We start from the raw sequence: 21,045 nt of genomic DNA, 5'->3' as shown, positions 1-21,045 counted from the left end.
GGCTGGTCATGGCTCACATCAACACCATCATCCCGGAAACCCTAGACCCACTCCAATTCACATACCGCCCCAACAGATCCACAGATGACGCAATCTCAATTGTACTCCACACTGCCCTTTCCCACCGTGACAAAAGGGATACCTATGTGAGAATGCTGTTCATTGACTACAGCTCAGCGTTCAACACCAGAGTGCCCACAAAGCTCATCACTAAGCTGGGGACCCTGGGACTAAACACCTCCCTCTGCAACTGGATCCTGGACTTCCTGACGGGCCGCCCCCAGGTGGTAAGGGTAGGCAACAACACATCTGCCACACTGATCCTCAACACGGGGGCCCCTCAGGGGTGCATGCTTAGTCCCCTCCTGTACTCCCTGTTCACCCATGACTGTGTGGCCAAGCACGACTCCAACACCATCATTAAGTTTGCTGACAACACAACAGTGGTAGGCCTGATCACCGACAACGATGAGACAGCCTATAGGGAAGAGGTCAGAGACCTGGCAGTGTGGTGCCAGGACAACAACCTCTCCCTCAACGTGAGCAAGACAAAGGAGCTGATCGTGGACTACAGGAAAAGGAGGGCCGAACACGCCCCCATTCACATCGACGGGGCTGTAGTGGAGCGGATCGAGAGTTTCAAGTTCCTTGGTGTCCACATCACCAACAAACTATCATGGTCCAAACACACCAAGACAGTCGTGAAGAGGGCACGACAACACTTTTTCCCCCTCAGGAGACTGAAAAGATTTGGTATGGGTCCCCAGATCCTCAAAAAGTTATACAGCTGCACCATCGAGAGCATCCTGACCAGTTGCATCACTGCCTGGTATGGCAACTGCTCAGCATCCGACCATAAGGCGCTACAGAGGGTAGTGCATACGGCCCAGTACATCACTGGGGCCAAGCTTCCTGCCATCCAGGACCTATATACTAGGCGGTGTTAGAGGAAGGCCCAAAAAATTGTCAAAGACTCCAGTCACCCAAGTCATAGACTGTTCTCTCTGCTACCGCACGGCAAGTGGTACCGGAGCGCCAAGTCTAGGTCCAAAAGGCTCCTTAATAGCTTCTACCCTCAAGCCATAAGACTGCTGAACAATTAATCAAATGGCCACCCGGACAATTTACATTGACCCCCCCCCCCCCCCTTTGATGTTACACTGCTGCTACTCGCTGTTTATTATCTATGCATAGTCACTTTACCCCTAAGTACAAACTACCTCAATTAACCTGTACCCCTGCACATTGACTCAGTACCGGTACCCCCTGTATATAGCCTCGCTATTGTTATTTATTGTGTTACTTTTTATTTTTTACTTTAGTATATTTAGTAAATATTTTCTTAACTCTATTTCTTGAACTGCATTGTTGGTTAAGGGCTTGTAAGTAAGCATTTCACGGTAAGGTCTACACCTGTTCTATTCGGCGCATGTGACAAATAAAATGTTATTTGAGTTTTGACGCATGCTTGTCTGAAGGAAAAACAGTACTGGCTCTGTTGCAGCATGTGTACACGCTGTGTTTGTGTGGAGTCCGGAGTCGCTAGGGTAATGGGCCTGCATGCTCTGATCGGAGAAGAGGGGCGAGGAGAAGACCAGCCGAGAATGGAGAGGAGAAAAAACGCAAGGAAATCAAGATAGTGGCAGCTGTACAAATAACGGCAGAAAGCTAACACAATATGATGCCCTGTCACCTTATTAATTCAGCCACTTACAGTGCATTCGGAAAGTATTCAGACCCCTTGACTTTTTCCACATTTTGTTATGTTACAGCCTTATTCTAAAATTGATTAAATTGTTTTTTGCCCTCATCAATCTACACACAATACCCCATAATGACAAAGCAAAAATAGGTTTTTAGACATTTTTGCTAATTTATAAAAAATAAAAAACTGAAATACGACATTTACATAAGTATTCAGACCATTTACTCAGTACTTTGTTGAAGCACCTTTGGCAGCGATTACAGCCTTGAGTCTTCTTGGGTATGACACTACAAGCTTGGCACACCTGTATTTGGGGAGTTTCTCCCATTCTTCTCTGCAGAACTTCAAATAAATATTTGTTATGGTATTGACGGTATTGAAACCATCCCATGGCTATTTCCATATACTGCGTATATGGTATGTACGGTATTCCGCCCAAGCCTAACGCAAACAATGTTACAGTAAACTAACATTCGTTTTGTGTCCAGACCTGCAGTTGTATGAATGTCCTCCTACCCTTCCTCTCCTGTACATTGTATTGTTGTTTTTTGTGATACCCGGTCGGTGTGTACCGTACATGTAGCCCAACCCAAAATGGTCTGAGACGCTGAAATCCTGGCAGTTGGCACTAGTTTAAGGATGATCTCTGTCTCTGCCTCTCAATCCGTCCCTCTGTGAAAGTGGCCTGGGGTGGGCAGGCAGTTGTTTGGCCTCCCACGTTGCACTGTGTCCCTATACTCTCCTGGATGCTTAGTAAACTTGAGCAGGATTAATGGAGGGGAACAAGGAATCCCTCTGCAGAGAGAGAAAAGCGAGGAAATTAACTGAGGGTAAAGGCATAAGCTATACGGGCTATGAGGTTCAGCAGCCATTATTGTGTTCACACTTCCTTGTCTTTCCCCGCAACGTGTAACGATCAATAGTCTTTGTTTAGAATATAAATGGCTAACATATTTTGGATGGTTACACAACTCTGTGTCACTTCAGAATGTTTAATTGCATATGCCACTAGCATATTTTACATACTGTCCCGTGCACAGAACATGCTATTGGATACATACATGTGCAGTATTACACCTGCGATATGGTGAGTGCTTGTACGTAGGCTTATGTGTTTGATGGGTTGTATAGCTTTGAAACCATTTACTCAAGAGGTTTCATTAGGCTCTGGAGTGATGGTGCCAGGAACAGTGCAAGGCTGGTCACTGTCTTTTATGGCCTGCATTCTGGTCTGTATTGTGTTAGGAAGGCCCATTAGAGGGAGCTCTATAAACTGGAGGTGCCTGTAAAAGAGGTCCCAGATCTTTGCTTGACTCAATACACACATTAGTGGAGGAAAAGGCCCCTCCTGCCTTTAGATCAGGGTTGCAATGTTAAACATGCCATTCCCACTTCTATTGCATCTCTATTAAACCTCTCTGGAAGAAAAGCCCTCCTCAGCAGATATCTAGAACTTCTGATTCTGTGTGGTTTGGAACTACCCAGTTCTAGGTATTACATTAGGATATGCAAACCTGTCCCTGTTTTATGTTCATAGATGCAGCATTTATTACAACATGGAGCCTGGAGACTAACATTTTCATTTCCCCAAAAAATTATGTGCTGTAGGTCAGTGGGATGGACCAGTGGGTTAATTAATATCACTAAAGGATGTGACTGATAGACAGCAGGAAGTGCAGCCTGGTTCTGTTGCTCTCTAAGCAAATTAGTGGAAGACAGAAAGACTAGAGCCCAGCGGTTGTATTGAATTACATCTGACATGCTCTACAGAGAGTATAATTCATGGGATACTTAAATGCTTGAGCAAAGTACAACAGGAACAAATGAGTTTGTTTTGTACTTGTTCTATAACAGAACTGCTTGAAGAAAAGGGGATTTCAGAGGCAATTAAGGGAAAAATGTTGGACGAATACCAACAAGACCATTTGGCTCAGATTGTGGCCTTAATTAAGATTAAGATTTATTTCATTAAATGAAAATGGCCATTATTTCCCTTGCATAGTATAATATAGCAGTTTTGTCTTATCTGCTTTCATAAAACTTGAAATCAATGGAAGTCCTTTTTAGTTTAAGGCGTGTCTGATTTTAATGCTCATTTGCTTGTACTGTAACCTCCCCATGCAGAGTAAAATGCTTGCTATCGCTGTCATCTAGCAATGCTCAGGTCCAGTTTTGCTGAGATCACTGGAAAGACTTGAGGTTTGAAAACATTTGAGCTGGTTCACCCACAAGATGGCTGGGGAATAACCAGAGGCCATGCTAAATGTAACCAAGCCTGTCAGTGGTGGCCTAGAGGGGAATCTCATAAATGAACCATGCAAAAATCACCTCTCACATACGGCCACACCACATTCATTATCCTACAGAGTTCAACCTGTGCTCTTCAGAAAAGTGTGAGGGAGACGGAGAGAAATGGAAAAGGTGAAAGGAGGCCTATCCGCTTGATGTCAGGAACTGGAGAGAGAGAGAGAGAGAGAGATAGAGAGAGAGAGAGAGAGAGAGAGAGGGAGATAGAGAGAGAGAGAGAGCGAAGAGAGAGAGAGAGAGAGAGAGAGAGAGAGAGAGAGAGAGAGAGAGAGAGAGAGAGAGAAGTAGGTGGGGGCTGCCTGTTTGTCCTCAGTAGGGGAGGGGTAGGCTCATGTGGTGCACCTGCCTGCCTGGAGAGAGAAACACAGGGTGTTCTTGCTCGTCCTCAGAGTGAGCTTTTCATCTGACAGCTCTAAAAATAAAACAACTCTTAGACCTGAGTGCTGGCCATTTCATGTCTTCCAGATAAGACCAAAGGAGGGGGGAAATGGCTAGAAGCACTGTAGAAGTCCTGCAGCTCTGTGTTTGTTGTGACTCAGGCAGGGCTGGATAGCTTCTGTCCCAGGTTCATATCACTAAGAATATCTTGGTTTCACTGCTATGGAATGTTAAGTCTCAGCATTCTTTTCCTCATCTGGAATGCTTAAACCAGCAGGATGACAACAAAATCATATGCCCCTCATTTTCTCAATACAGTGTATTTTGTTCACTGTCAGAGGCACAGAACTCATGGTCCTTAAAAAAGGTTGAATGTTGAAATATATTAGGTTGATGACATGTCTTGTGCAACATATGTAGGATAGTTGAGTGTGATTACCAAGGAGACAGTGTTTCTGAAAACACTCAGTAGCAGTGAGAGTTTGGTTTAGCCTGTGAGTGAGTGGTTGTGGACTCACTCTAAAGGCGTCCGCATGCTTCCCAGCCGAAACAGTTCAGTAGAGTTTGTGCATATATTAGGATGTCATTCTGTGACGTTTTAGTTCGTTTTGGACTTCGGTGAGGGTTTTTTCGGCTGTTCGGGCACACCATTTATTTTCTGGAGGCAATCCGAAGTTCAGAGCAGAAGTCAACAGTAGGGATTCTTCAAGAAATTATTTGTTGTCATTCAACGAGAGACGACTCGTTTTCATGCACATTTTTTCATTGAAAAATACTGCACCAAACATCTTAGTTAGATGTCAAATTGCACGACTAAGATCTCTTCGGCAAAAACTTCAACATTTATGACAGATTTCTTGAGTTATTTCAGATTAATTCTGACTACTTTGAGGAAGCGTATACTGACTACAGTGTCTCAAAATGGACAAACAGTACTATTGCTGCTTTTTTCTAATTTTTCAAGCGAAGGTCTTTTAAGGGAGTATGCGAGCACACTCGTTCTGCACTGAAGCAGGCTGATGCCTTATCCGGCAAGCCCCTGGAAGGTGATATCACTAACTGAGTTTTTCTTCTTTGAGGTTTCCTGTGGTGAGAGCAATGGTGGTGTTGTTGCTATGTGGAGACAACACTCTCTGTTTCTAAGGAAAAGCTTGAAACAGCAGCTGCACAGTACTAATTTGATGCACAACAGGCCATTTAGTGTATACACAAGATGGAAACTGTGCTGCAGTTTCTCCTGAAAATGCTGTCAGCATGCATGACAACTTTATTGGCATACTCTTTTCCCTGTGCTTTCTCTCTCCTGTTTTTATTAAATGTTTACAGCTCTGTACTATTTTGGGAATAGTTTTGTTCCATGTAGTATTTTTTCAGTCTTTCAGGAATTACTTACTGTAGAACACCATGGTGAAGCTAACAGTGATAATTCGGTGCATAACTTATTGTTTCACGGTAATTGACTTGTAGGCTATTCAATCACAGTCAGAGATCAGCAATTGTTACAGCTGGTTGGAGAAATAGATGACAGACTGTACTGGAGTCAGCTTCTAGACTACAGACACAGTGATTGATCCTAGAGCAGTGTTGGGGAACAGTACTTTTAAAAGTAACTTGTTACTTGCAATAAAATAAACTTGTTATGTTACACCGTTACTTACTATGGAAAGTAACTAGTTACATTACATTTGCATTACCAAATACAGAAAACCTTCTGAAGAGGCCTTGCATGTGTTGGTCATTCATTCTTATGCCCAGATGAGGACGCACACTACCTTTGAATGGCTTGCATAGCCTACTGTCCGTAGGCTAATCTATAACTCAGGGATATACCAACTCAAGTAATAATGACAGATGCAGTATCTCCTTTACAATACTTAAAATAAATTATATAAAACCAACTCGAGACAGTAAAGGGAGAGCTCAAATACAAGGACAACTGGCTACTGTTTTACACACAAATACGAACTGGCCAGAGAGATTCTATGTAAAACTATACGATGACATTGTGTAATTGTAGTGCCCTTTCCTTTATGTTTATTGTGAAGACAGAACTGGAGAAATGTAATTTCTTATCAACTGAGCCTTACTTGATCACCTAGCTACGTTGTTTACTTTATTACCAGACAATAAATCGGGCAATAGCCTGAACCCGATGATCTTGTGTTTGCATGTGAATCCTGCAAGTAGCATCAGTCAAGATTTGAGGGGTAACATCTGTCCTTTTCTTCTACCAATTCAAAGTACTGTCAATAATTCCATGATAAAGGCTATTGTCTCTGCCATCTTGCTAGCTATCTAGTTACCAGCTACCATGCCAGCTACCCGCTGCAACGTTCGTGCAGAAACAGGAAGAGCGCGAACCACGGCGAACGTAGGCTGGGGGAGTGATTTTAATTTGTGCCAACAAAGAAAAAGGGAAATAATATTGTAAAAGTAACTCGTTACTTATTTGAAAAAAGTAGCTAAGTAACTGATTACTTAAAGGGATAGTTCACCCAAATTACAAAATGCCATATTGGTTTCCTTACCCTATAAGCAGTCTATGGACAAGGTATTAGAGCATGTTTCCCTGGCACTGTTTCCACATGCTAACATTTTAGCATTTGTGGCACAAATCCTATTCAAGTCATGGGACCGATATTAGCATTTTTCGGACATCACGTTGAAATCATCTATAAGTGACTTTGTTGAGCTTCACAATCAATTTTAGATACTTCTGGAGGATTTGGACATGAAGCGTGAAAAATGTTAATATTGGTCCCATAACTTAAATGGGATTTGTGCCACAAATGCTAAAACGTTAGCATGCGGGAACAGTGCCAGGAACACTGAACCAAAGCATGGATTGCTGTCATACTTTGTCCATAGACTACTTACAGGGTAAGAAAACCAATATGTAATTTGGGTGAACTATCCCTTTAAATTGAAAAACGAATGTGTTACCACAAAGTTATCTGAGTACTCTAACTAACATTACTTTATAACGCGTTACCCCCAACACTGTCCTAGAGTAATCTAGGAGGCCTATATGTGATACATATTGTATGATTGACTTAGTGATATATCACTCTGGAACAGGAAAAACATCCTGCTGTACAATAGTGCTTTAGGGATATATACATTACTGTTCAAAAGTTTGGGGTCACTTAGAAATGTCCTTGTTTTCGAAAGAAAAGCAATTTTTTGGTCCATTAAAATAACATAAAATTGATCAGAAATACAGTGTAGACATTGTTAATGTTGTAAATGGCTATTGTAGCTGGAAAAAATATCTACATAGGCGTACAGAGGCCCATTATCAGCAACCATCAGTCTTGTGTTCCAATGGCACGTTGTGTTTGCTAATCCAAGTTTATCATTTTAAAAGGCTAATTGATCATTAGAAAACCCTTTTGCAATTATGTTAGCACAGCTGAAAGCTGTTGTGCTGATTAAAGAAGCAATAAAACTGGCCTTCTTGAGACTTGTTGAGTATCTGGAGCATCAGCAATTGTGGGTTCGATTACAGGCTCAAAATGGACAGAAACAAATAACTTTCTTCTGAAACTCGTCAGTCTATTCTTGTTCTGAGAAATGAAGGCTATTCCATGCAAGAAATTGCCAAGAATCGGAAGATCTCGTACAACGCTGTGTACTACTCCCTTCACAGAACAGCGCAAACTTGCTCTAACCAGAATAGAAAGAGGAGTGGGAGGCCCCTGTGCACAACTGAGCAAGAAGACAAATACATTAGAGTGTCTAGTTTGAGAAACAGACACCTCACAGGTCCTCAACTGGCAGCTTCATTAAATAGTACCCACAAAACACCAGTCTCAACGTCAACAGTGAAGAGACGACTCCGGGATGTTGACCTTCTAGGCAGAGTTGCAAATAAAAAGCCATATCTCAGACTGGCCAATAAAAAAAAAAAGATTAAGATGGGCAAAATAACACAGACACTGGACTTTTTCTTTGCAACATTAACAATGTCTACACTGTATTTCTGATCAATTTGATGTTATTTTAATGGACAAAAAAATTGTTTTACTTTCGAAAACAAGGACATTTCGATGTACAACAAGTGCTTTAATTTCTAAACGTTTAACCCGATATGGATGAAAATACCCTCAAATTAAAGCTGACAGTCTCCACTTAGTCATTGTATTTCAACTCTGAAGAGCTGGAGTACAGAGCCAAAACAACAAAAAATGTGTCACTGTCCCAATACTTTTGGAGCTCACTGTAGCTGTGTCTCTATTTGCCTTCAACCAACAGGCCATGTTGGCCTTAATGCCAACCTCCCAGACAACCAGGGTTTTTCCTAGGTCTCAGGAAGAAGCAATATGTTTTGTTCCCAGCTTGACAACCATGAAGCAAACACTCCAGACTTCCCTCTCTTTATCCAGACAAAGTGACCTGATTTGTCCTGTGTTATGACAGGAACAATGTGCAGTACTTTATTGCTGTGCCTTGCCTAGGAGAAACATAGTCATTTATTGATAGGATAACCTTACAAGCCAGTAATGTGAAACATGTAGCCTATGGAATATAAAGACTACTAAAACTGATAATGTGTTTGAATGTGCATGTTAATTCACTACTTAGGTGTGGGCAGTATGGTGGTATGTTCAGGAAGCAGGGTGTCATTGTCAGCATTCACAGTGATGTACATGTATATACACCTTTGATCTGAGCAAGTGTAATTTAGTGAATGATGAAACTGACTCATTTTTTCCATACATGCTCATTAATTGGCTGCTCGAGGCGTATGCATAACATCTGTCATGCTGACTGGAGCTGGATTCCCATTGGTGCCGGTGCTATGGCCGACCCGGAGCCAGCACGGGGCTAATGTCAGGCGGCTGCTCCACTCAGTGGGGCTCCCGCTCCCTTCCCTTCCTCCCTCCGCCCCCTCGCTTTAATGGAGCACAACTGCAAAGGGAGCTGGGATAGCAAGGAGTGCTACTGCTTTTTAGTATCTCTAAATCATCAGAATTAGTCAACCAGCTAAGGCGTAATATCACACCTCTGCTTAAGTGTTCTCTGCACTTTCTAGACAGGGAAAGGGGATACCTAGTCAGTTGCACAACTGAATGCATTCAACCGAAATAGCACTGTTTCGTAATAATGAAGAACATTTGTAAACAAATGTAATTCCAGTAAACTCATTGCTGGATTAAAACATTACTATTTTAGGGTTCAAACCCATAATGTACCCATAACGCATAATGCACCCATAATGCATAATGTGACTACCATGCACTAGAGGGAAAAGGGAAACACACTCTGCAAACATACTTTATCTTGTGCAGACCTGATGAAAAAGAGAGAGCCACACTTCTATCTTCTGACATTTACAGTATCTGTGTTATTTTTTGCTGTGAATCGACTTGTGTTGGGTGAAGTGCTGCCTGTCAAGCCACCTCCCATTGTCTGTCTGCCCATCAGGCATTTCAAACAGCACCTGCCAAAACTCAGTATTACGCTAAGTGTGATTTTATTTCAGTAATAACATGGCCATGGGCTCTGAGCCTCCCCAGCACAAGACCTGACTGGCCTGAGCTTCAGCCAGAGGCTCTGGGGGAGTGTCAGTTGGTCCAGGAGCTGCTTACTGCTCTAACCCACGTTATCTATACTATCCAATGCCCTGGCTCACTAACACATTAAATGTGATGTTTTGTTTCCACTTTGAATGAATCAGTTTACATTAAATGAGACAATATGTCGAAAGGTGAAAGGAGATTTGGTGGCCAAATAAAGCCTCCCAGGTCCTCATGAGCGCTGGCTCTTTGTCCACCTCTGTCTGTCTGACTCCGTGTGCCAGGCTCTCACCCACCCTCTGACAGATAGCACTTTAATGAGGATTTGTGGCCACACTATTAGACTTGGGCTGTTTTGTAGATTTTTACTGTTTTATAGTAGGTCTCTTTTATCTATATCAAGTGAATTTGTTCTATATGTACAGTAGGTAGAGCAAGTATAATTTCTCTCATTATTGTATGGCATCGGTGGGTTGATGATTGTCAAAATCTGGCTGATTAGGATCAGAGGTGATACACATATTTAAGTGCAGTTCAATATAGTTTCCTATACTTTTTTTAGCATGACTATTTACATAGCATGCTTAAATCCAACATTTGTCCATACAATGAAATAGTCCCTTGATTCCGGCCCTCTGTATTATAAAGCTTGCCCCATACTGCCCTCTGAAAAAAGCCACGGATTAGTGAACATGGTTCACCACCTTGTGGTTGAGTTTAGAATTGTTACATTACATCCAGGAGCTGGTTAACATGTGTTGTCTACTGTACTACTATAAAGCTTTATCTCTCTACTTGTCTCCATGTCATTCCAGGGATCGTCTTCTCTACTCTGGTGTTTGGGCCTGCCTGTGGTTTCCTCCTGGGGTCGCTCTGCACCAAGTTCTATGTGGACTTCCTATTCATCGACACCAGTGAGTTACTGGGAAATACAACCTCACATCACTCCAACACTGTTCTATGGAAAAACAATTGAGATGTGGCAGGTAGCTTAGTGGGTAAGAGCATTGTGCCAGTAACCGAAAGGTCGCTGGTTCTAATCCCCGAGCCGACTAGGTGAAAAATCTGTCGATGTGCCCTTAAGCAAGGCACTTAACCCTAATTGCTCCTGTAAGTCACTCTGGATAAGAGTGTCTGCTAAAATGTAATGTCCATTAACCTAGCAACACATAATTAGAGCTAAGTACTTTGTTATTCAAGGTAAACCAAAATAATGTACATTTTGTTTATTAACATTATAGTATTATTATTGAATGATTGAATTATGAGCCTATAATGTAATTGTTAAATTCAAGTTAAATTAACACTCTCCCTCTAGAATCTAACATTGGAATTCCTCAGTAGTTGAATATAAGCCAAGAAGCAAGTGTTTTCCTCTCAATATTTAGTCTGATAAAAGTATTCCCTCTCCGCAGGTAACCTGGACATCACCTCTGATGACCCTCGGTGGATCGGAGCCTGGTGGGGGGGCTTCCTCCTGTGTGGTGCCTTACTCTTTTTCTCATCCCTCTTCATGTTTGGCTTCCCCCAAACCCTGTCAGACCGAGAGAAGGACAGGGACGGTGGAGGGGAGAGTGAGCAGGCCATGCTCCCCTCTACCTCTCTGCCCCTGGACTATACTGAGATGCCCAAGTCCAGCAACGGGGTCGTACACAATAACCATGAGCCTGTCAACGGCCCCACCTGCTTTCAGCAGCTCAGAGGTGAGAGGGGGGAAATTTTTTCTGTCTCTTTATATTGCATTGAGTATTTTGCAGTTAAATTAACACTTGTTATGTTTTATTATATTATTATATTGTATATAGTGTTGCACATCACTTGTTCTCCATCTGTATACCACCATGATTTGTTAGAATACCTCACAATCAAATGCCGACCGTATTAACTCCCAAGAGAATTATCTTCGGTTATAGTCACAGCCATGTATATTCCCCCTCAAGCCGATACCACGACGGCCCTCAAGGAACTACACTGGACTTTGTGCAAACTGGAAACCACATATCCTGAGACCGCATTTATTGTAGCTGGGGATTTTAACAAAGCAAATTTGAGGAAAACGCTACCGAAGTTCTATCAACACATTGCCTGTAGTACTCGCTCATCAAAAACTCTCGACCATTGTTACTCCCCTTTCCGGGATGGTTACAAGGCCCTCCCCCGCCCTCCCTTCAGAAAATCAGATCACAACTCCATCCTGCTCCTCCCTTCTTATAGGCAGAACTTCAAACAGGAAGGACCCGTGCTAAGGTCTATTCAACGCTGGTCTGACCAATTGGAATCCATGCTTCAAGATTGTTTTGATCACGCGTACTAGGATATGTTCCGTGTTGCCTCTGAGAATAACATTGACGTATACATGGACACGGTGACTGAGTTCATCAGGAAGTGTATAGGGGATGTTGTTCCCACTGTGACTATTAAAACCTACCCAAACCAAAAACCATGGATAGATGGCAGCATTCGCGCAAAACTGAAAGCGCGAACAACTGCATTTAACCACGGCAAGGTGACTGGGAATATGGTTGAATACAAACAGTGTAGTTATTCCCTCCCACGGGGGGCCAGTATGAAAAATATAAATAATGTATGCACTCACTAACTGTAAGTCACTCTGGATAAGAGCGTCTGCTAAATGACTCAAATGTAAAATGTAACGCAATCAAACAGGCAAAACTTCAGTACAGAGACAAAGTGGAGTCGCAATTCAACGGCTCAGACACGAGACGTATGTGGCAGGGTCTATAGACAATCACAGATTACAAAGGGAAAACCAGCCACGTCGCGGACACTGACGTCTTGCTGCCGGACAAGCTAAACACCTTCTTCACCCGCTTTGAGGATAACACAGTGCCACTGACGCAGCCCGCTCCCAAGGACTGTGGGCTCTCGTTCTCCGTGGCCGACAAAAGTAACATTGACTATAGCTTAGCCTTCAACACCATAGTACCCTCCAAGCTCATCATCAAGCTTGGGGCCCTGGGTCTGAACCCCGCCCTGTGCAACTGGGTCCTGGACTTCCTGACGGGCTGCCCCCAGGTGGTAAAGGTAGGAAACAACACTTCAACTACGCTGATCCTCAACACAGGGGCCCCACAAGGGTGCTTGCTCAGCCCCCTCCTGTACTCCTTGTTCACCCATGACTGCGTGGCCACGCACGCCTCCAACTCAATCATCATGTTTGCAGACGACACAACAGTAGTAGGCCCGATTACCAACAATGACGAGACCGCCTACAGGGAGGAGGTGAGGGCCCTGGCGGAGTGGTGCCAGGAATATAACCTCTCCCTCAATGTCAACAAAACGAAGGAGCTGATCGTGGACTTCAGGAGACAACAGAGGGAGCACGCCCCTATCCACATCGACGGGACTGCAGTGGAGAAGGTGAAAAGCTTCAAGTTCCTCAGAGTACACATCGCCGACAATCTGAAATGGTCTACCCACACAGACGGTGTGGTGAAGAAGGCGCAACAGCGCCTCTTCAACCTCCGGAGGCTGAAGAAATGTGGCTTGGCCACTAAGACCCTCACAAACTTTTACAGATGCACAATTGAAAGCATCCTGTCGGGCTATATCACCGCCTGGTACGGCAACTGCACCGCCCGCAACCGCAGGGCTCTCCAGAGGGTGGTGCGGTCTGCCCAACGCATCACCGTGGTCACACTGCCTGCCCTCCAGGACGCTTACAGCACCCGATGTCTCAGGAAGGCCAAAAAAATCCTCATGGACATCAACTACCCGAGCTTCGGCCTGTTCACCCCGCTATCATCCAGAAGGCGAGGTCAGTACAGGTGCATCAAAGCTGGGACAGCTTCTATCTCAAGGCCGTCAGACTGTTAAATAGCCATCACTAGCCAGCTACCACCCGGTTACTCAACCCTGCACCTTAGAGGCTGCTGCCCTATGTACATAGACATGGAATCACTGGTCACTTTAATAAAATAAAAATCTTACTAGTCCCCCGTGGAAATTGAACCCACAACCCTGGCGTTGCAACCGCCATGCTCTACCAACTGAGCTACACGGGACTAATAATGGAACACTAGTCACTTTAATAATGTTTACATAGTGCTTTACTAATTTCATATGTATATACTGTATTGTACTGTATTTTAGTCAATGCCATTCCGACATTGCGCATCCTAATATTTATATATTTCTTAATTCCGTTCTTTTACTTTTAGATTTGTGTGTATTGTTGTGAATTGTTAGATACTACTGCACTGTTGGAGCTAGGAACACAAGCATTTCGCTACACCCGCAATAACATCTGCTAAATATGTGTATGTGACCAAAACAATTTGATTTGATTTGATTTGGCTTATGGCTGTTACGTGCCCACACATGGTTCTATACAGTACTCATGTCAATGTTGGAGCATTCCGTATGAGGCCAAATAAACATATTGTAGTCTCCACAATCTAGAAGATACTCAAATCAAATCCAATGTTATTGGTCACAGGCTTAGTAAACAACAGGAGTAAACTAACAGTGAAATGCTTACTTACGGGCCCTTCCCAACGATGCAGAGAGAAAAATATAGAAAAAAATACACAATAAGTAACGATAACTTGTCTATATACACTGGGGACCAGTACCGAGTCGATGTGCAGGGCTACGAGGTAATTTAGGTAGATATGTACATATACAGAGCCTTCGGAAAGTATTCAGACCCCTTGACTTTTTAAATTTTTAAATTTTAGTCATTTTAGCAGACGCTCTTATCCAGAGCGACTTACAGTTAGTGAGTGCATACATTTTTCATACTGGCCCCCCGTGGGAATCGAACCCACAACCCTGGTGTTGCAAGCACCATGCTCTACCAATTTCCACATTTTGTTACGTTACAGCCTTATTCTAAAATTGATTAAATAGTTTTTTTCCCTCATCGATCTACACACAATACCCCGTAATGACAAAGCAAAAACAGGTTTTTAGAAATGTTAAAAATAAAAAACTGAAATATTACCCTTTACTCAGTACTTTGTTGAAGCACCTTTGGCAGCGATTACAGCCTCAAGTCTTCTTGGGTATGACGCTTGGCACACCTGTATTTGGGAGATAGCCTCTAGAGATACTATCTCTTTCGGTGTTACCCAACGCTTAGGTTTGCCTCCACTTTACTCATGTCCTTCCATATCCTTGTCTGTTCATAATGCCCTGAATCTTTTCTATAACACCCGGAAATCTGCCCCCTTTATTCTATGTACCCAACGCACTAGAAGACCAGTTCTTAAAGCCTTTAGCCGTATCCTTATTCTAGTCCTCCTCTGTTCCTCTGGTGATGTAGAGGCTAACCCAGGCCCTGTAGCCCCCAGTATCACTCCTACTCCCCAGGAGCTATCATTTGTTGACTTCTGTAATCGCAAAAGTCTGGGTTTCTTGCACATAAATATCAGAAGTCTACTTCCTAAGTTTGAGTTATTCACTGCGTTAGCACACTCTGCCAACCCTGATGTTCTAGCAGTGTCTGAATCCTGGCTCAGGAAGGCCACCAAAAATTCTGAAATTTCCATCCCCAACTATAACATTTTCCGTCTAGATAGAACTGCCAAAGGGGGTGGAGTTGCAATCTACTGTAGAGATAGCCTGCAGAGCTCTATCATACTATCCAGGTCTGTGCCCAAACAGTTTGAGCTTCTACTTCTAAAAATCCACCTTTCCAGAAATAAGTCTCTCACTGTTGCCGCTTGCTACAGACCCCCCTCAGCCCCCCAGCTGTGCCCTGGACACCATATGTGAATTGATTGCCCCCCATTTATCCTCTGAGTTTGTACTGCTTGGTGACCTAAATTGGGATATGCTTAATACCCCAGCCATCCTACAATCCAAGCTAGATGCCCTCAACCTCACGCAAATTATCAACGAACCTACCAGGTACAACCCTAAATCCTTAAACATGGGTACCCTCATAGATATCATCCTGACTAATATACCCTCTAAATACACCTCAGCTGTCTTCAACCAGGATCTCAGCGATCACTGCCTTATTGCCTGCGTCCGTAACGGGTCCGCGGTCAAACGACCACCCCTCATCACTGTCAAACGCTCCCTAAAACACTTTAGCGAGGAGGCCTTCCCTAATTGACCTGGCCCAGGTATCCTGGATGGATATAGATCTCATTCCGTCAGTAGAGGATGCCTGGTTGTTCCTTAAAAGTAATTTCCTCTCAATCTTAAATAAACATGCCCCATTCAAAAATACAGAACTAAGAACCGATATAGCCCCTGGTTCTCCTCAGACTTGACTGCCCTTGACCAGCACAAAAACATCCTGTGGCGTACAGCATTAGCATCAAATAGCCCCGCGATATGCAACTTTTCAGGGAAGTTAGGAACCAATATACACAAGCAGTCAGGAAAGCAAAGGCTAACTTTTTCAAACAGAAATTTGCATCCTGTAGCACTAACTCCAAAAAGTTTTGGGACACTGTAAAGTCCATGGAGAATAAGAGCACTTCCTCCCAGCTGCCCACTGCACTGAGGCTAGGAAACACTATCACCACCGATAAATCTACAATAATCGAGAATTTCAACAAGCATTTTGCTACAGCTGGCCATGCTTTCCATCTGGCTACCACTAACCCGGCCACCAACTCTGCACCCTCTGCTGCAACTTGCCCATGCCCCCCCCGCTTCTCCTTCACACAAATTCAGACAGTTGATGTTTTGAAAGCGCTGCAAAATCTGGACCCCTACAAATCAGCTGGGCTAGACAATCTGGACCCTTTCTTCCTAAAACTAGCCGCGAAATTGTCGCAACCCCTATTACTAGTCTGTTCAACCTCTCTTTCATAACGTCTGAGATCCCCAGAGATTGGAAAGCTGCCGCGGTCATCCCCCTCTTCAAAGGGGGTGACACTCTAGATCCAAACTGCTACAGACCTATATCCATCCTGCCCTGCCTTTCGAAAGTATTCGAAAGCCAAGTTAACAAACAGATCATCGACCATTTCGAATACCACCGTACCTTCTCCGCTATGCAATCCGGTTTCGAGCTGGTCACGGGTGCACTTCAGCCACGCTCAAGGTCCTAAACGATATTATAACCGCGATTGATAATAGACAGTACTGTGCAGCCGTCTTCATCGACCTGGCCAAGGCTTTCGACTCTGTCAACCACCGCATTCTTATTGGCAGACTAAATAGCCTTGGTTTCTCAAATGACTGCCTCGCCTGGTTCACCAACTACTTCTCAGATAGAGTTCAGTGTGTCAAATCGGAGGGCCTGTTGTCTGGACCTATGGCAGTCTCTATGGGGGTGCCACAGGGTTCAATTCTTGGGCCGACACTTTTCTCCGTGTATATCAATGATGTCGCTCTTGCTGCTGGTGACTCTCAGATCCACCTCTACGCAGACGACACCATTTTGTATACATCTGGCCCTTCATTGGACACTGTGTTAACAAACCTCCAAACGAGCTTCAATGCCATACAACAATCCTTCAGTAGCCTTCAACTGCTCTTAAACACTAGTAAAACTAAATGCATGCTTTTCAATCGAACGCTGCTAGCACCCGCCCACCCGACTAGAATCACCACTCTCGACGGGTCTGACCTAGAGTATGTGGACAACTACAAATATCTAGGTGTCTGGTTAGACTGTAAACTCAACTTCCAGACTCACATAAAGAATCTCCAATCCAAAGTTAAATCTAGAATCGGCTTCCTATTTCGCAACAAAGCCTCCTTCACTCATGCTGCCAAACATGCCCTCGTAAAACTGACTATCCTACCGATCCTTGACTTCGGCGATGTCATTTACAAAATAGCCTCCAACACTCTACTCAGCAAATTGGATGTAGTCTATCACAGTGCCATCCGTTTTGTCTCCAAAGCCCCATACACTACCCACCACTGTGACCTGTACGCTCTTGTTGGCTGGTCCTCACTACATGTTCGTCGTCAAACCCACTGGCTCCAGGCCATCTATAAATCACTGCTAGGCAAATCCCTGCCCTATCTTAGCTCATTGGTCACCATAGCAGCACCCACCCGTAGTCTGCGCTCCAGCAGGTATATCTCACTGGTCATTCCCAAAGCCAACACCTCCTTTGGCCGCCATTCCTTCCAGTTCTCTGCTGCCAATGACTGGAACGAATTGCAAAAATCTCTGAAGCTGGAGACTCTTATCTCCCCCAATAACTTTAAGCATCAGTTGTCAGAGCACCTTACCGATCACTGCACCTGTACACAGCCCATCTGAAATTAGCCCACCCAACTACCTCATCCCTATATTGTTATTTAATTTGCTCTTTTGCACCCCAGTATCTCTATTTGCACATAATCTCTTGCACATCTAGCATTCCAGTGTTAATACTATTGTAATTATTCTGCACTATAGCCCATTTATTGCCTTACCTCCATAACTTGCTACATTTGCACACACTGTATATATATTTTCTGTTGTATTTTCTGACTTTATGTTTTTTTTCTTTACCCCATATGTAACTCTGTGTTGTTTTTATTGCACTACTTTGCTTTATCTTGGCCAGGTCGCAGTTGTAAATGAGAACCTGTTCTCAACTGGCTTACCTGGTTAAATAAAGGTGAAATAAAAAAATAAAAAAAATTCTTCTCTGCAGATCCTCTCAAGCTCTGACAGGTTGAATGGGGAGTGTTAATGCACAGCTATTTTCAGGTCTCTCCAGAGATGTTCAAACGGGTTCAAGTCCGGGCTCTGGCTGGGCCACTCAAGGACATTCAGAGACATGTCCCGAAGCCACTCCTGCGTAGTCTTGGCTATGTGCTTAGGGTTGGTATCCTGTTGGAAGGTGAACCTTCGCCCCAGTCTGAGGTCCTGAGCGCTCTGGAGCAGGTTTTCATCAAGGATCTCTCTGTACTTTGCTCCGTTCATCTTTCCCTCGATCCTGACTTATCTCCCAGTCCCTGCCGCTGAAAAACATCCCCACAGCATGATGTTGCCACCACCAATCTTCACCGTAGGGATGGTGCCAGGTTTCCTCCAGACATGACCCTTGGCATTCAGGCCAAAGAGTTCAATCTTGGTTTCATCAGGCCAGAGAATCTTGTTTCTCATGGTCTGAGTCTTTAGGTGCCTTTTGGCAAACTCCAAGCGGGCTGTCATGTGCCTTTTACTGAGGAGTGGCTTCCATCTGGCCACTCTATAAAGGCTTGATTGGTGGAGTGCTGCAGAGATGGTTGTCCTTCTGGAAGGTTCTCCCATCTCCAGAGAGGAACTCTAGAGCTCTGTCAGAGTGACCATCGGGTTCTTGGTCACCTCCCTGACCAAGGCCCTTCTCCCCTGATTGATCAGTTTGGCCGGGCAGCCAGCTCTAGGAAGAGTCTTGACGGTTCCAAACTTATTCCATTTAAGAATGATGGAGCCCACTGGGTTCTTGGGGACCTTCAATGCTGCAGAAATATTTTGGTACCCTTCCCCAGATCTGTGCCTCAACACAATCCTGTCTCTAAGCTCTACGGACAATTCCTAAAACCTGTTTTTGCTTTGTCATTATGGGGTATTGTGTGTAGATCACTGAGGATGTTTATTTATTTAATCCATTTTAGAATAAGGCTGTAACGTAAAATGTGGAAAACTTAAGGGGTCTGAATTCTTTCCGAAGGCACTGTAGGTACAAATGTAGGATCTTAATTTGATCACTCTTTTTTTGCTGAGAATGTTCCTGCACAGCAGGAAATATAACTTGTAGTATATTCAAGGTTTAAAAAGGCTTCTAAAGTTAGTAATTTCCATTTAAAAATGTCAGACTTGATTTGCCCTAACAAAAATGTATCAACCCCTACAAAAAAAATGCATTAATTATAATCCACATAATAATTCACATTTCCTGTTGCTGTAGGATTATTTTATGAAAATGTTTATTCTCAAAACTGCAATGAAGATTTGAAAAACACAGTTCCAGATGCTGTTTTGTAAAGTCTGCACTATTTTGTCTGATAGGCCATCTAGGGTAGTGTGTGATATATGTTGTCTGTTGTGAGAAAAGATAACAAGGGAATGAAATCCTCTGCTCCTACTGAAATTATGTAGCTTTTTAATAGATATGAGGAAAGAATAAAATAAATTCCACATACAAATTACAAAATGTTTTCAGATATTTATATTAACGTTATACCAGTTTAGTGTAACTGGCAGATTTTTGTTTTATAGCAAGAGATAGTTAGACTTGATAGCAGTTGTCTGTGTCCATGTGTTACTTTGATATTAAGGATCTTCTCTTCTCAGTGATCCCTAAGGTGACCAAGCACCTCCTGTCCAACCCAGTATATACCTGCATCACGCTGGCTGCCTGTATGGAGATTGGTGTAGTGGCTGGCTTCGCTGCCTTCCTGGGGAAGTACCTGGAGCAGCAGTTTAACCTCACAACCTCCTCAGCCAATCAACTACTAGGTGAGTGGCACGCACATGCACGACACACACACACTCTCTCTCTCACATACATGCACATATACACACACACATACACACAGCCCCAGACCCCCTGGTGCCACACAGTAGACAGAGAGCAGTACAATGAGAAGCATCAGTGCAGTATATAAGAAGGAGATTAGCTTAACCTGGTGGTATTAACTCTCTCTAGGTATGACGGCCATCCCCTGTGCTTGTCTGGGGATATTCCTGGGGGGGCTTCTGGTCAAGAAGCTGAACCTCTCAGCCCTGGGGGCCATTCGCATGGCCATGCTGGTCAACCTGATCTCCACCGCCTGCTACGTCTCCTTCCTCTTCCTTGGCTGTGACACAGGGCCTGTCGCTGGGGTGACCGTCCCCTATGGCAATGAGTAAGAACAGCCTGTACATACACTGGTTTAGTATATGTAATAGCAGCGCTCCTGTTGGGGGAAGGGTGTTTGATGAAAGTGGGAACAAAGTCAGCCACACTCTGACAACGGAAACGTTTGTCAGAATATACGTTTTACAAAATCAGTTTTCACCAATTTTTAAGAGACCAATTATAGGATAATAGCTTGTAGGGGAGAGTGGGGTAAGTTGAGACATTCAGCATCACTCCGTCAAGGGAAATATTGTATTCTTTCTAACAAAGATATCTACATATATTTAAGGATGTTGTGTATCCCTGGAAATAATCATAATTCATGTAAACATTACAGTTGAAAATTGAAAACATAGCTTGTCCAAAAAAAGTGGTCTCTTGG

At 43.6% G+C, this 21,045-nt stretch overlaps 1 protein-coding gene across 2 annotated transcripts in view; it reads left to right on the top strand.

Moving 5' to 3' along the window:
- LOC121531903 (solute carrier organic anion transporter family member 3A1-like) overlaps positions 1-21,045 on the top strand; it is a 68,176-nt gene that overhangs the window by 41,311 nt on the left and 5,820 nt on the right. For both annotated transcript variants that reach the window (XM_041837446.1, XM_041837445.1), the window contains exons 3-6: positions 10,725-10,823; positions 11,325-11,612; positions 20,117-20,281; positions 20,472-20,670. In XM_041837446.1, the coding sequence (XP_041693380.1) occupies positions 10,725-10,823; positions 11,325-11,612; positions 20,117-20,281; positions 20,472-20,670 (751 nt within the window). The remainder of the gene's footprint in view (positions 1-10,724; positions 10,824-11,324; positions 11,613-20,116; positions 20,282-20,471; positions 20,671-21,045) is intronic.

This window comes from Coregonus clupeaformis, chromosome 19, assembly GCF_020615455.1.
Source record: "Coregonus clupeaformis isolate EN_2021a chromosome 19, ASM2061545v1, whole genome shotgun sequence".
Lineage (NCBI taxonomy): Eukaryota > Metazoa > Chordata > Actinopteri > Salmoniformes > Salmonidae > Coregonus > Coregonus clupeaformis.
Note: the sequence above shows the minus strand (reverse complement) of the source record. Positions and strands in the feature narration are given on the sequence as shown.